Source organism: Amblyomma mixtum, chromosome 3 (genome assembly GCF_055824585.1).
Source record: "Amblyomma mixtum isolate Tamu chromosome 3, ASM5582458v1, whole genome shotgun sequence".
Lineage (NCBI taxonomy): Eukaryota > Metazoa > Arthropoda > Arachnida > Ixodida > Ixodidae > Amblyomma > Amblyomma mixtum.
In genome coordinates this window covers 181,756,674-181,773,855 of record NC_143014.1, presented here as the reverse complement: position 1 = coordinate 181,773,855, position 17,182 = coordinate 181,756,674, and the positions used below count along the sequence as shown (strand labels likewise).

At 48.4% G+C, this 17,182-nt stretch overlaps 1 protein-coding gene across 4 annotated transcripts in view; it reads left to right on the top strand.

Moving 5' to 3' along the window:
- The first annotated feature begins 1,497 nt into the window (after window positions 1–1,497).
- Window positions 1,498–17,182, top strand: part of LOC149352930 (uncharacterized) — a 243,581-nt gene continuing 227,896 nt past the window's right edge. The window contains exon 1 of one of the 4 annotated variants that reach the window (XM_089582141.1): window positions 1,498–1,972. Coding sequence is in view for 2 of the 4 variants with exons in the window: in XM_089582139.1 (XP_089438265.1) it covers window positions 1,871–1,972 (102 nt within the window). In the remaining 2 variants the exon portion in view is untranslated. Of the gene's footprint in view, window positions 1,973–15,868; window positions 16,091–17,182 lie in introns of those variants that run through there. The other 3 variants (XM_089582139.1, XM_089582140.1, XM_089582142.1) reach the window with 3 other exon arrangements.

Genomic DNA, 17,182 nt, shown 5'->3' with positions numbered 1-17,182 from the left:
ACAGTACAGTGTTGGTAAGAATTTTGATGAGGAGGCGCTCGTCAGCGCGATCCAGACCCTTACAAGGGGCCGGGTAGCGCCGGTGCTCCTCCTTGTAGTAATCGGTGATTTGCTTATGCACGTGGATGGCGCTGATGAACACTCTCAAGGTTAGGTTACTTGTAAACATAAATACCCCCGAAAGCAGAAGATTTGACAGCCGTCGCCGTAGCTCAGAGGTAGAGCACCGGACGCGTAATTCGGAGGTCGTGGGTTCGGATCCCACCGGCGGCAGTGGTTGTTTTTTCTTCTGCTTTTCTAATCAATTAGCTTTAAGCGATGACATGTTCAGTAATATTCTAAATTGATCAACACCACAAAATAAATAAATTAATTAAAAAAAAAATCCCCTGTGCCCCTTGGTTTCTGTGGCTGCTGGCTTCTTTCATATATATATATATATATATATATATATATATATATATATATATATATATATATATACACACTGCGCATAGGTTGAAAAGGAATGAATATAAAGAGTATAAAAAGAGGGAAAAAATGGGCGGAAAGTGCTCCCTCTGCAACAAGTGGAACAAGTGCTTGCTCTGCAAATAACCAGTCTTGACATGACTGGACTACTTGGATAGGACCGCGAATATTTCACACAAAAAAGAGAAACGTAAAAGTGTGGGCCTAATGGAGCAGCGACGCTGACGTCTGCTTTTTTTTTTCGAAGATAGGTTCCAGCGGCACATGCCTCAAAACTCGCCCTGCAGAGAGCCCCGTCTGAACGATGTTGAGGCTTTTCTGCTTGATTTTCAAAAATAGGGCTCATTTTACCAAACGGCCTAGCAAACTGTGCTAATTTTCAAAATATGTCCCACAACGTCACCTGCACAGTGAAGGGTAGTGGGTTCTGAACTCTCCCGCAAAGCAACTCGTTTTATTTTTTTTCTAAGAAGCTGCCCTCGGAAACGAATGTTCACTATGCACTGTTGTTTTGGTTGAGCACAAACACTCTTATGGATATTGTCTTTGGTGGGGATGAGTACTTCTCTTCTCGCTGTCCTTATCGTGAGAAAACAAACTATATAGTGACATGCTCCAAATTTCCAGCACAAGTAACAACCGTGTTTTCGCTAAAGCTCGCGAAAGGAAGGGTTACCTCCTTCCTACGCCACCATTCAGAAGATATCAACTGGGCAGTCATACTCGACCCTAACCTACCTTTGCACAACACGAGGAAAGGTCTGAATTCTTGGATTTGCGAACAGCTCGTTCCTGTTCACAGTTAAGCGATGCTCAGTAGCGCGTATACTCATCCAGTACCTCGTTGGAGCCAGTCTTGGGCCCCAACGCCCCGAGAAAACTTTACTACATGCACTCCGCAGGGAAGACCGCGGCCGCGCCGAGCTATACAGAAGCGGCGCCGAGAGGGCCCGTCCTTCGCGTCGCCAACACGGGGCGGCGCTCCCCCGTGAGCGCCGGCGTCGTGAGGCGCGAGTAGGGGGCTCGGCCGCGCCGGCCAAAGAGAGCGAGCAACGTGCGCGCGCGCCGGCAGCAGCGACGCCGGCGAACCCACAGTAGATAAACGTGCCCCGCGCGCGTCGCCCGCTGCGCACGCCTTCCGTCCCGGCGATCGCGCGCGCACCCGGCGAGACACGCCGCCGCGACCGCTGACCGCGCGCGTCCTGCGCGTCGGCCTCCGCGTGGGAGGCAGCGGCGGCCGTGGAGCTTATTGTGTGTGCAGGCTTTTCTGAAAAGTTCGCGACAATAGTTAAATCGAGGGAAGTCGTTGCTCGCGGCGTGGACTGGGGCCGGAGAGCGGTGCGTGCCCGTCCGCTGAGAGCCGGGGCCAAGTGCCCACCGGCCCATCCTCTGTCCGTGCATGGCTGACCAGGGCTTCTGCGGTTCTTCGTCCGGCGACATCGTCAAGCAGGGCTACCTCTTCGTCAAGAGGCCACCAAGGAGACGCTTCGACATGCTGAGGGTGAGCCCACGTCGTACCTTGCTTTCGTGCGTGCGTGCTTTTGCGTGTTCTGTCGAACATAGGGTACGCAAGCGCACCGTGACCATGTTCTCGCAATTGATCCAAATGGAGGCGTACAATACCCCTGCTGTCATCCACACTTCAGGCGCACTGAAGAGATGCACGGTTTTTGTGCATTTCAGAGAGCATGACTGAATACTAGACGGAAGTCCGTATCGAGTTAATCAATCGACGACTGGGGCACTTCAGACTCGTTTTATGAGGGCACAAAAAATTCACCAAACTTCTTACGTGCGTCATTTCGAGCATATGATTCTGATGACGGTAGTAACTGTGTAGACGTTTAACAGGTGGAGAGATACCTAGACCCGCACAATTGGGTTGTCTGATGATCGAACAGCATATCGATATCAAAACAAGGAAAAGAGTTTCGATGCTGAGAGTCAGTTTTGGTAGTTGCAGAGTTCGAAAGCGGATGTAGAAAAACGTTAAATCTACGTAACAGTGAGTTGACCATGTGGGGTACCATTCAGTTGAGAATCTGGGTATGCATAATCTGTGGAAATGAGCAGTGCTGTTGATAGTAACAAATTTAACGATGCGGTTTTGTGGACAGCAGGCCTAGTAAATCTTACGCAAGTGCAATTAATTGCACGGGTCAACTACACTCGTGCAATTACGTGCGCTTGTGTCACAGGACGATCGTGGACTTGCCGGTTTACTCCGGACGTCTACTTGCGGCTGAAAAGCTGGCGAGTTGAGGCCAGCCGTGCTTTCCGGTGTAAGGCACGGAAATTGAAGTCTTTTGCAGCGTACATACTAAAAGCCATCGACAAACGACAGTCTTGACTCTTCTGTCTGATCTTTAAGCAGCAGCAGGCTGCTCTTCTTACGAGGTGACAGAAGGAAACATGATGACCAACGGGAATTTAGGACAGCTGCATCAATGTCCTTCACCTGCAAGGAATGGTCGCAGACACCGGCTCACGCAGCCAAAAGTCGACGCATTCAGGTTGCTGCAAAAAAAAAACATAAAAAGAAAAAGGTTGGTTGGAAGAAAAAAAAAGGTTTGTTTTATATTGTTCTCTTTTTCTAGGCGGCCGTGTCTGCAATTTTCCCCTTAACCTCACTCTCTGCTTTAAAATGTTTTTTTTTTTTTGGTGCAACGAACTTTGCATATTTGGTCGGTCGGTCGGACGATAATCGCTATGCATTCGCCGTGGCAATGAGCGATATGGCAGCGGATTAGAAGGGTTTCACAGGCCGGGACTCGAAGTCAACTACTGCAGTATATACATTTTTTTTTTCGCCGCAGTCCTTCAGTTTTCACTGATATCAACCTGTGCCATTATCGTCTGAGCGCAGGATTTCAAACTATCGTTAACAACGTCGTAGACGAGGCCTGTATTTCGAGAGTGAAGATTGTGTATATACAGTTGACGAACACTCTTCTAATTAGCCAGTTTCAGTGCACCCGAACACGCCATATAACAACAGCAAAAAAAAAAAAAAAGCCTCGCTCTCTCCGCTATTTTGAGCTTTCTTCCTTTTGGATGGCTTGAAATAGACTCACTTTCTCTTTTCGCCCGTCTTTCGAGTCGCCGCCCTCGAAAACTTGAGGGCATCAATTTTATTGATTTTTTTCAGTCTTGAAAAGTGAAAAAAAAAAAGGGGGAATACGTAAAAAAACATCACTGCGAGGTTTGGGTAATTAGAGAAACAAGAACGCACAGAGGAGGTGCGGAGACCGATCACCGACATCTGTCTGTTGGTGCCCCAGCGCCGGTTGCCCGGAGGCTTGGGAGAAGCTTGGAGAATACCGGTGTCCGAAATTTCTGATGTCATTATTGATGCCAGCTTTTCGAACTGCCCGGGCGTTTAAGCGACAACAGCACCAGTACACCCCTCTCTTTTTCCCTCTCCCTGGCCTGCAAGAAACTATTCTTATTTTTAGTTACGGTCACCGCTAGCATTGTACATATTGCAGAGAAATTATGCACGGGTTATTGGTAGATCTCGACATGCTCGGTTCTGTTGTGCAGGAGCCCCACGACGCTAAAAAAAAAAAAGGAAAAATGGTGGGTTATGCTTGCGGTTGCATGCATACTCGAGTTTCCGAGCTGGCAGCTTCATTCGCCTAGTTCACTCATTTCTTGCGAAGCTTTCTCTTGAAGTAATTTCTTGCACCTTTTGCTTCGAAAGTGGCTCGTGAGAGGGTTAAAATTCGAGGAAGGCGCGTATGGAAAACGCTTATAAATGTCGGCGCTTTATGAAAGGTCGTAGACGGCCGGAAAACAAACAAGCACGCACTTGCGTGCACTGAGACGCTCTGTTTTGAAGACGGTAATACGCTTTGCTACTCGGGACGCGTGGCTTTGAAAGACAGGAGCAGCATGAAAAGTGGTCGTGCACGTGTCGTGTCACGTCAGAGACACTGGCCTGCGTATGAAAACGGCTGTGACAAATTTCAATGGAAGCGTGTGCACTCGCCAACTTTTCTTCCTTAGGAGACGGCCGCGTATCCCCTAATTTTTCTTCGTTTCCGACATTTATGTAGGCTGCTACAGGGACTTGTTCCCACTATCCCTGAAAGTGGTCGGCTTCCTCGAGTCAGCCACACCAGAGGCATAAAGCCGTGTGTTACGTCATGTTTTCTCTAAAATTCTGCCGCCATAAAAAATTGAAACGATGTCGGAGCGTTGGAAAGTTCGTCGCCAAAATTTAGTCTCTTCTGGTTAATCTTGAGCAGAAAAACTGAATCGATAATATTAATTGATCACGTATTGACTTTTGGTAATAGATTCAAGAACCATAGACTCTCTATACATTGTTAGGAATTACTGATTGTCAACATTATTTCAAATTCCGCCCACCGCCAGCTGCTTTCCATCGAGTCGCCAGATAAATGCGGTAGTAATTTTTAGACGCAAATTGAGCGGCAGCGGAAACTAACGCAGACACATTATTTACGACGCTTTCATGCAAGAAGGCCTTATCGCTTATTTGCCGTTCTTTTTTCTGTCAATTTCCACCATTCGTAGCTTGCTCAGTGAACATAAATGAAAGAGAATGGAAAAGCGTATACGTGTGATGGGGTAAGCTTTCAGCAGCGTCTCATGCGTTCACGAGGCCTGTACCGACCAGGAACGGCGGGGAAGAAATCAGTATTCCGTCTCATTGGAACAGTGCGACATTGCAGAAGCTTAAGCTGGCATCATTTGAACAAGGCCCGATTCCGAGAACTTTTCGCGCTCACTAAAACCTGTAGAATGGCGAGAAATCGCGCGCAGGTCAGTCGCGACAGCGCAGGCAACGGAAAAACGTTGGTTGTGAACACGGAAAGCACGAATGCCGACCGGGAATAACTGCTTTCTCCCTTCGTCTGTCTCTAAATAGACCTCGCAAGATTGTCCGTCTCTGTGCGACGCTGCGAGTACAGCCGAACCTCGTTTTTCGCAAGATAGGAGCTGTGAATCCGCGTGAACTACGTGATGCTGCCATTGCGGCTCTCTGTCAGCAGCGACACAGGTGACAGGCGCCAACATTTGCATGATATCCGTGTGCATAATAAACACTATGAGGACGCTTAAGTAACCTTAAGAGTGGAATGAGATAACATTGGATTTCACATTTGATGCAGCTTCTATTGCAGTTGCGTTTGCGTCAGTTTCTTTGCCATTGTCGGTCCATCAACTCCCATATTTCACTACAACTGCAGTAGCAGGTACAGGTGCAGACATAAGTAACGGAGCACGCTATTCTGTTCTAATTGCAATCGAGCTTTTCCTATTGGAAATGAAGAAACATTGTTTCTCTATGAGAAAGCGCACCAACGTCCACTACCACCATGCACATACCATTACTGGAAATTTCAATTAGGCAACGCTTGAAAAATATTCGAAGACAATTGCATGCTCCGTTTAGTTATGTCCGCACCTGTACATCCGCCACCTTGCCAGTGGGCAGGTTGCTCACAATCCGGTGGCCAGGATGTCACCTGCCATGGTGGGCAGGTTGTGATGACGTCACAAGGTCACGTGACCTATCTCGACCAATCAGCGAATTTCGAGACACCACTGTAGTCTTATCGAATTAAAAGAGAATGAGGCGCTGACTGGCACTGAGAACTTAATGTTGCTAAAAAGGAATCATCGCAGTGAAGCTGTCTTGTCGTGATCATCGTAAAGATGACGTGCTTTTTTTTTCATGGTGATTACTGAAGCAAGCAAGCAATTAGGAACAAATAGCAAGCAAGCAAGTAAGCAAGCAAAAAAAAATGAAACGCCAATACGTACTCGCCGATAGCCGCTTGCCTCTATGGCACTGTCGTGTGTCTCAGTTTATGCGATGCGCGATGCAACCGTGAAAAAGAGCTCAGCGTTACAAATGACGTTTTCACTTATCATCATTAAGTTCAAACGTATTGATCCACTTCGAAGTGAACGCATGTCTCTGGTTACTGTGTCCGAAGTCGAGAGACGCCGTAATGGAGGTCCTGTGCCCACCGGTGTGTGGTGAGAGCTAGATAGACGAGGAACGTTCAATAAGTTCTAAACCTAACGGAGAAGCAATTACTCTAGGACCACGAACTAGACACCTTCGCCTCCCCGCCACTTCAAACATGAACGCAATTCGTAGATCGATTTCGAAGTTCTGTGATTCCTGAAGCGAATAAACTTTTGTCGCACCTCTCGAAGTAGTATACACAATGGCCTCTTTTGAGCGCCTCATCGTCCTGAAATCGGTCTCCTCGAAGTTGGTGCTTAAACTGTTGGAGAGAAAATAAGCTACGGAGAATAGGTTGGGTGGCTGCGACTTCTAACCAGCTATCCTGCGCAGCGTCTTGCGCAAAATGGGACGTGTGCGCAGGGGCATTGCCATGAAGGAGCAAAATTTTTTCGCCCTATTTTCCCCGGCGCGTTTCTTTTCTTTGACATCCTGACACAACGGAGCCAGCACTTGAGCATAATAGGGCCCTTACATCGTTTCTTTGGCCTGGTAGGCAGACAACCAGCAGGACGACGCTATTCCTATTCTAAAAAATTGTCACCGTTATCATCATCGCGAAAGCTGTCCTCAAGTTGATGGGCGAAACAGGACTCTTGTGCTTCCAGTCCATGCTGTCTCATTGGTTGCAAAAGTAGTCCCAGTGCTATAATCAGGCTCCATCCCCAGTCACCAACCGGCTGTAAAAGCAGCTCTCATCAATGTTCGTCATGGCTAACATTTAAGGACACTTCAATCGATTTTTCTTAACTTCAGGCGCCAACATTTTGGCGATTCAACGCGAACACACCCTGGACATACGCAAACTTCTGGGCAAGGTTGTTTTTACCCATCTGAGTACTACCCAGCTGAGTGCGGCATGACGAACTGCTTTAAGCCTGTTGGCCATAACAGTTCGTCTTCCACTCTGTTACCCATTTCCGCAGTAGTGACTTCAACTGGCCGACTGGTGCAAGAGTCGTCTCGCGCCGTGCATAAATAAAGCTAGCCGCCGTCTGACGGCCGCGTATAAGGGTACACAGTCCCCGCACCCATTCTTCGTGCGTCCATACGTCTGTCGATGTCGTTCTCTCTCAGTTCCTCAAAAATTCGACCACGACCCGATGCTTCAGGCTTTCTCCCGCTTCGGCCATTGCCACCGAGTGACTTTCACTGCGGCGCATTGCGAGATATTATGAGAAGGGAAACCTACGTGAGCCGTAACCATTAGTTAGAAGGATGATGCAACATGCGTGGCACATTGCGAAACCGCTTGTTTCGCAAAGCCCCCCGTATAGCTGCAACAATCGTAAACTCATTCGCAACCCGGGCCTGCCCGCATACATGCACTAATGATCCTCATGGCTACTCTTGCCTGGCTGCAGGGCTGAAGAGTTACGACTACGAAGTTGTTCGCTATATGGAGCCAAAGTTTCGCTTAAGGAGAGCGATATGCGCAGAAAAAATTTTCCTTTTTTTTTTTTTGCGGTGGCGCGCCTGCTTGCACGATGAGCAGCATAACGCGCGTATCGGTAGCACGGATGTCAGTAGGAGAGCGCAGCCTTCGACCGAGAGCGTAGCGCCGTCTGTCTATACGTCGGTGCACTTCGGACGTTTGTGTGCGGAGAACCGAGCAGCGAAGAAAACGTGCGGCAAAGAACCGCACGGTTGGGAGGAACCGTTTCGCGGGACAAAGCCGTAATCCGTCGTCGGCTCAAACGCAGCGTGGAGCGGGTCGGGTTCCTCTCCGAACGCACCGCTCGTTTCCCATGAATATTTAAGGCGACTTTCTTTGCTGGCCCGGCTGTGACCTCATCACGCACTTGGCCCAAGTTTCCATCAAGAGTGAGATGCAGGGGAGGCTTCGTTCCAATAAAGCAGACTTTGACGCGCCGGCCGCTGGAGGCTCGTCGGAGCCAAATAAGCTCCGGCTGCTCGAACTTACTTCGAAGGCTGCAGTGGCTATCCGAGCCGAACACGCGCTAACGGTGCACGAGCTGTCGGAGTCAAAATTACCGGATAATTTCCTCGCTATCTGCTGAAGCCGAAGCGAGACCATGATTGCTGTAGCACAGAGCACAAGGAAAAAATAACATCGAGGTGAAAGCTTATACATGTAGCCTGATCGCATGCATGTTAGTTTTCGTGTCGAAGTGAGGCACCAGCAAAATAGGGGTATTCCACTGCAGCAGAGGGCTCAAAAGATATGCTCAGCAAGCCAGAAACAGAGCCACGATGGCTAATATGCGGGTGGTAACGCCCTATGCTTAAGTACTTAGTGATGCGCTCGAGGAGCGGGCTAAGAAGGGAGACGCAGAAAGTATACGGAGCGAGATGAGATTATGGTGCTGCCAGACGACTGGTATGACCTCACAAAGCAGATTTGGTTCCGCTCATGCACGGTAATGACACCAGCGAGTAAAACACCTAATTAGCCGTGACATTCAAGACCGAATGAGAGAGTTACGGTACATTAAGACCGATTTCGACTATGCATAGATACGACAATAACGAGCCATCACAATTACATCAGTGTACAGTGACCCAGTTTGCATTGGCACTGTTCAAATGACGTAACCTATTCCTTCTCGCGAACCGAGTTTTTCTATTTTAGCTCTGAACTTAGCTCTTTAACAAACTGATCAGGGCCCGTGACTAAGAACCTCGCCGCGATTTCAGCGAAATGTCTGCGGAATGTTTGCGAGCTAGTTTAACAGAGGCAAGAAGTAGCGTTCACAGTGGACGATACGCGTATGTCAGCTGCAGTACGTACACCGATGTCTAGAGTTTAACAGAGTCTTCCTGCACTGCAACGTAATGCAAACGCGAGCGAGTGCGTCCTCTACATGGCGCCAACACGGAAAATCATGTCAGCACTTCAGAAAGCCATTGTTTTGGTCACTAACACAGATTTCAGTTGTTTTATAATGAGTGCTGCATGCTTGTCATACAGAAAACTTAATTTTTCGATACCCAGTACTGTGCGTTTTATCGCCCCACTCATTGCAACCCAGCAGCTCTCTCACTAGCATGAACTCGTCAGAGAAAAAAAAAAAATGCGTCTTTCAGGAACTGCCAAGCCGCCAAACAGTCTCAAAAAACTCCGTACGGTTATGCCTCTTTCATTTCTACGTAGCCGTGGTGACGAAGAGAAAGCCCGATGTAGCGCTTACTACCCGCGAACAGACAAAACAGGGCAACGATCATGACTAATTTTTCATGAAGGGAGTGACTTAAGCTTCAAGCACCGCCGCGTCGACAGCGCCACTCGCCTCGAGCCCGGTAGCAGTCGTAGCAGCATGCACGAAAAAAGATGCAAGAGCTGCGTTTGCGATTCGGACCCACTCATTGGTTCGGGGTCGAATAGCGTTCGGAGCATGCGCATTGCTGCGCACGCGGCGTTTTAGCGCACGACATGCGGCGGCGGCGCCGCGAACTATACTTTATGAAGGATCGGCGCGCGCGGAACCACTTCATTTGCTCTGTTGCGTAAATGGTTCGCCGGCATATTCAGACGTTGATGTCTGAGTTTTGCTGCGACTAATATATCTTAGGAACGCGGTTACATGACCGTTTTCACGATAACGAGATAGAACAGCCGCTGATTGACATTGCGTAAGTTTTCTGGTAGCCACCTATACGCAAAGAACGTGGGAACAGGAAGGTTCCACACTGTAGCGGGACGCTTGTAGGACCATGACAGCGCGGTACTTATCAGGCACCGAGCCTGTATTTCTTGACTGGTAATTTGCACGGTCTACAACGGGCGGTGTAAATACAGGGCTGTTTTTCTCGAAGGGCAACTGCGTAGGTTTTAGAAATCGACGAGCTTAAAGGAGTCGAAGGTATGAAACTTGCAGGTGAAGCATGCGAAGTCCTTTTGGGCTAGGGTTTGACATGGTGACGTAATCTCCGGTTAAAATCGCGATGGCTTTCAAGCTTCTGCGCAGCACACAGCGCGAAGTGGGGGCGCATGATGACGTCATGGAAGGTACCGGTACATTTGCTACGCATAAACGCTTGCTTTGGAGGAAAAAAAAATCCAACAGCACTGCAGGCAAAGCCTGCTGTTTAGCAGCGTCAAACGAGGCACGCCAGGGTGTGGTTGACGGCAGCGGCAGCTTGAAATCTTACCTTCAGTGACGTCACACCAAACTTACCAGCACTGCTTCGGTGCTCTGAGGAGAAGCTTAAAATTCAATCGTCGCTTACGTCACTATTTTAAACGCTAGCGTAAAAACTCCTGGCATACTTTACCTGCAGCCTATATAGATTTGAATCCTTGAATATCGCGGAATTCCCAAAAAGTGGTGCAGTTGACTTTTAACGAACATCGCAGAGCACACATGACTAAAGAGTGCATTTCAAGCGCCAAGAATATTGCGCATGTCTGTTTCTGTGTTTCTGTGCTCGCAAGGCTCATTGCGGAATGCGTATATGGTGATATGGTACTTTGTGATACAAATTAAATTTCATTGTAATTCATTTTGTACTTCGTTTTTGCCCTATGCCTTCACTGGAAGTCAATCAGACGGGCGGATGGTAAGAATCGGATAGAATCTGACGGAAACAATCGTATCACAGTTACGTTCACTACGTGCATTGCATCCACTGCTTATGAATAAAATGATATCCCTGAGAAAACAGCACGCGTGACAGCATTGTTCTCGCTTTCCTACTGTACACATGATTATAAGTACAAATTCATATTTAATTAGTGCGAGGTTAATAAAATTTATGGGAAGAAAAGAAAGGCCAAAAGAGCGCAAGTTTTTCAGTTAAAACTCAAGCAACACTGTCTTTTCTACCTTGTTTTCACGCCAGCAGCATTACAGTCACTGAGTGAGTCTTGCTTACCTGGGCTAAGTGCACAAAACAGAGCTTCATTTTTTCATCATCAGTGTCATTGATCAAAATTTTCTCCAAAGCTGGCGTCGACCGCCTACCGCGAAGCATTCACACCGACCTTTCTCAAATACTAGACAGCGATTTGTTCCTTTTCTCTCATTTATTCATTTCCACCCCCCAGAAACGAGGCAGTTCGCTCAACAAGCGTGAGATTATCGTCAAACTTTAAAGATAAGTGCGATTCTACCTTTGATAACCCCGAAAGGGGTGCTTCTTAATGCGGCCATGTTGAATCAATTGCGGCGCCCTCTCTAGGTAGTGAAATTTGCCAATAGATAGTACGCAATAACTAGCGCGCGAGACTGAGATGCCAGCATGAGCTTTTCAGGCTTTTCATGGGTTGTTCGCTGAGTTTTGTGTCCGTGCCCATCCAAAGCCAGTGCGCTTCGCTTAAATTTATAATGCGTGTAACCTGTATTTTCGCGAGGAAGGCGCAGGGGATAAAATATTTCTTGGTGATGACGCGGTACGCTGGCCCGCTGTTTGCGTGTCGTAACTTCGTAAGTACCAAGGGCAGACGCAACCCGAATGTTGCCACATATATATATATATATATATATATATATATATATATATATATATATATATATATATATATATATTAATCCGATCGAAACGTCGAGTCCAGTCAATATGTTTCCTGTAACGAAGCGTATACTTCGCTCTATATATACTCCTGTAAGCAAGCAGTCAAGTACTCCATGCTCTCGCACGAGCATGGAGTAATATAATATTATTCGTGTGGTTTGGAAAAGTGAAGCATTAATCATTCTTAAATTATTCTATGTGACTCATGGTCGAATCAAAAAAGGCTGCGAAGCATGCACCACACCTAGGGCGCTTTGCCTTTCGACACGTGGTTGACACTGGTCTAGCGAGCGCAGCAGCCGAAACCGCTGAACGATTTTCTTCTCATGATGACTAACGTCGTAAAGCTTTTCACACATCGCGTCAAAAAAAAAAAAAAAAGCACAGTGCAAGCCGGAGCAGTTCATGGTTCATGGTAAAAAAAAAAATGCGAAAAGCTATTTCGCTGTCGGGCTCCTCCTTAAAACAGTGTTGCCTACACGGAGATACATGGTTCGGCGGTAAAGTCGTAAGAAGCGCAGGGCGGACTGAAAAACCGCGACGCTGCAGTGATATACCACTAAGTGAACCAAACTGCAGCGCCAAAGAGAGCTGTGTCTCCGACACGCCGTTAACTACACTAGTCTACGAAACAAGTTGAAAGTATGTTCAGAGGAGCGCGAAGAACGTCACCGTTAAACATGACAGGGAAAAAGCGACGCTCGCATCGGTTACACGATCCTCGAGCAGTCGGTTTGAGGCGTCCGCGGATAACCGTGCTACGTCTGGCGCAATTCATGACCGTCTGCGGCGGACAAACTACGTGATATATGCTCCGGGAGATATCGCGGCCGGAGATGTCATCTCTTCACTCGAAGCGCGCCTAATTAGTTGGCGGTGGAGTGGAGCGGACAGACTCCGGGAGGCTGCAGTGCAGCTGCCGTGCGTCGCGCGCAGCACTGCCGGGGAAGATGGGGAAGGGTGGGGAGGTGCATGGACTGCGACGGCATCGTACGCGCGAGAGTATGGTGCGCGCGTGTTCCTGCGTAATGTGGCCACTGTTTGTTAACGGTGCGGCCGAGAGGGACAGCGCGGCAGATAGCAAGAAAGAGGAGTCGAGGCAGTTTGCGGCGGCGGCGCGCGAGAAGCGAATGCAATGCAAACGCCGCCGTTTTGCTGCTTGGCGCCTTCATTATTACCGCCGGCCGGCCGGCCGGCACGGGCTATGCAAATCACGCGGCGGCGGTGGCGGAGGAGCTTCTTTTGTGGCGCCGATCCGCAAGTGGGAGGAAACAAACACGAGGGCCGCGGGCGAGGCCGGCCCGCACGGGACAGTGGAGATCGGCCCGCGCGTGCATACTATCGCTGTGCTTCCACCGACCCCTTCTCTTCTCGGATGCCTTCCCTTCCGATCATACGCAAGGCCGTCCGGTGAGAGCGGCATAAAGATTTACTAGTGGCGCCCGCACTTTCGTGCCCCTTTGTTCTTTTACATGAATCGCTTGAAAGGCCGCGGAAGGAAACCAATCCGTGAAATTCGCCCTTTTCCGAGTTTTGGATGCGCCGCTGTGCGCTCGCGCAAACGGCGAACCCAACTTGAGGCGCTAACAAACAGTGGAGGACGGCAGTCGCGGATTAATTTCGGCAGCCACGTGGGCTGGATCCTCCTACGACGTGTGCGCGCCGGTGTGCGTGGGTGCGAGTTTCACAAAAAGGCGAAAGAGAAGGAGTGACGCGGGACGAGACAGTGCGATCCCCCATGCGACTCTTCCACCGACATTGTCGACTCGTTGCCTGAAACATCAGTCTTGCGTTCGCTGAACACACCATTGCATTCGCTGGGAGACGAGAGACCGGACTGCGTGAGCGGAATTTTCTTCGCAGACATATCATAGTGTCGCTGCAGTGGCTACAAGTTGTCCTTGTAGAGAGGGCAAAACACATGCCTAGAACGACTGAAATGTCTCTTCCGTACCTCCCAAAGCCGCTGTAACCATGGAAGGCAAACAATGACGATGAAATCCTATGAGCTTAACTGCAAATGCTTGCATCCAGACAAGGCCGCACAAAACGCGCCACAGTCACCTGTGACAAAGGACGCACGAAGCGTGAGGCTCGGGGTGAGTGCAGAGGGTGGGGGGGATCACGGGTGAACTCGGACCCCACCCGAAGATGCCGAAGGTAGACCGAAGCACGTATAGGGAGCGTTCACATGATCGTTGTGAGCGTACGTACGTGCCGGCATCGGAGAATGCCGCAGATACAGCTCTTGCTACAAGAAAAAAAAAAGAAAAAGTGCTTAAACTGTCTGTGCAGTCCTTGAGCAGACAAGGGAAGGGAAAAGAGAGGCTCCTTATGACATAAATGACGGAAGCCAACAGTCACCAAAACCAAGGAGCATAGGGGATTATTTGTGGTGTTCATCAGTGGGAGATTAAGAGCGTAATTATTTTAAAGGTAAATGGTCAGAAAACAGAAGAAAAAATAACCACAAGAAAGTCAGTTAGTTTCGCAACACGAAACGCGAACTGTTACTTTTTCAAAGGGATGTGCACAGTTTTTTTCAAAGCGCCACAATGTTTGCAGATCGTAACATCGAAGCACCAAAGTTCGTGAGGTAAGCATTTTATGCATCGCGCAATCAATTTGTTTTTTTTTTTTTTGAAGATGCACATGACACTAGCAATCCAAATAAAAAAAATATGGTGCTCTCAAGGGTGACAGAGTCTGTCTACATGGCTGTGTCGAAGGACGTACTTTCATGCTCACTGCTTTGAGAAACATCATTTACTGCATTCACTATCTGACATGATGAACCACTCCAGTTGCAGTACTAGTAGTGCTAACTTTCGTCTGAAACTTAAAAAAAAAATCACTGCTCGCGGCAGTGCACTTTTAGGAAAAGCTGCGAGTTGCACACATTTGTGTGCACAGCGTCTGAAATGTTAACAGGCATTGTTTCAGCGCATCGACGAACAACACAAAATAATAAAAGGCATCCCGCTTACACTGTGCGCCATTACAGGCGCGCTTTTTTGTGGATGATGGGGTGGTACAACCGGACCCGCTTCTTCCTGGCGCTTGCCGAAGCATCGTGCGCAGATGGAGGTACACATTGGCTAAATAGCTCGCTCGTGGGCAAATTGCGATCGTCGAGCAGAACGTAGTCGTTCGCATCGTTTAAAATTGGGACCGTATACCACAGCTACCTTCTTCTTCTGCACATTTGTGCATCGATGAGGAACGTCCGCGTTCGCATGTTTTCGAGTAAACGCACTGAGAGCATGATAATATTACCGGTGATAATTAATTTACGTAAAAGTGAAAAATCAGAGGTTTTGCGGCTGCTGAGGCTCGCAGATTCCACTTCAATCAATCAATCAATCAATCAATCAATCAATCAATCAATCAATCAATCAATCAATCAATCAAAGGTCCACAATGGACATTGCATGAGTGGGCAAATTAACAGGTATAAACATCAGTACAGATGATCTTCCATGACGGTTTTAAAGTGACTGAAATTGGTGATTTTCGTTTTTCGTGGACCCGTGGGTGCAAAAGACTCGATATTCTCGCCAGGGAGGGAGTTTCTCGCTAAATATGGCGTTCGCATGCTAGGCGAGCGCTTTCGGCCACGTGGGGCTTGGATGGAAGTTTCCACTGGTCGAACGGAAGCGACCGAGAGCGGCGAGTGCGTCGCAGAAAACGTACACCACCGGCGACAGCTCACCTAGCCCGGAGAGCACGTGCGTCGGAGCCCGCGCTGGCCAGAGGGAGCACCTCTGTGGCTCTCGTATTACGACACGGGAAGTCAGCACGACGTAGTACGTGCCGTGGCCTGTCGACACTGGAGGCGACACTAGCTGCGTCACGGCTGTTAGTCGAGCCACATCGAGCGTTTCCTAACGACCTGTGGAGGAATGGCGACATCGTTGTATTAAGACTAGACATGTCCAGACGCATTTTTTCTTGTAATTTTTTCTTTTATTTCGCAAAATGTAGTCTTCGGACTAACTTTGAGTGACAGTGAAGACTGCAGACGCAAGCGAGCAAGGATGCTTTTTTTAGTGCGGCTATTTCGCGGCAGCGCGAGCCGACAGGTTGTGAAGAAATGCTGATTGACCCCGCTTTTGATCTTCGCTTCACTGCCAAAAAGTGAGAAAAGCCTCTTCTTGACTGTAGACACCTGGTGTCTGCTTCTCCTCAGGGAACGTTGATCTGCGGGGAAGGTGACCTGTCGCAGAGGGCTCAGCGGGTTCGGTGCTGTCACCAAGTGAGCAAGATATACAGGGTGTTTCACCTAAGACTTTCTGCAATTTTTAAAAATAAGCTATTTGAATTAGATGCGCGCTTTTTCTGGCATTGCATTGTCAGTGGTGTAGTACATCATAATGCAGCTAATACGTGCTAACTAGCAGGCTTGTTAACCAATATTTAATAGTTAACTTTTAAACTAATACCGTTGGGCTCCTTAATTATTGAGAGGCATGTAGCCCACCGTAAGTAATGTCCATATCCGTTTTTGGAATTTCGAGAACGCGATTATCCTCGGCGCTGTGGCCCAACAAATTTCGCCTACATCGCGCCAAAATACATGCGGTTTGAGAAGCTTGCAGGCAAAGCAACCTCTCCAGTGTACCTAACTCGTCGAAATAGCCAAAATATGTTGGGCCACAGCGCCGAGGATAATCGCGTTCTCGAAATTATAAAAACGGATATGGACATTACTTACGGTGGGCTACATGCCTCTCAATAATTAAGGAGCCCAAGGGTAATAGTTTAAAAGTTAACTATTAAATATTGGTTAACAAGCCTGCTAGTTAGCACGTATTAGCTGCATTATGATGTACTACACCACTGACAATGCAATGCCAGAAAAAGCGCGCATCTAATTCAAATAGCTTATTTTTAAAAATTGCAGAAAGTCTTAGGTGAAACACCCTGTATATCGTGTCGGTCGTTGGGCTGAGTGAAGGCCAAGGCAGCACGTCGATAATAAGACGAGGTACGAGGGCTGCCACCCATGACGTCGCTGCAGGCGGTTTTGCGGTTATAGCAACATCATTGCTTGACGCTATGCACACATGATACCCGCGACGCTACCACCACGAGTCAGATGGGCAATTCTGCTAGCTGCCGCAGTGCACTGCACGAATTTGAAGTTTGGCCGCTTCCGAGGCTGGCTCCAGTGACGGTTCCATGTACGTTTAGCCCTTGCATTGTCAGGATACTGTAGCGAAGAGCAGG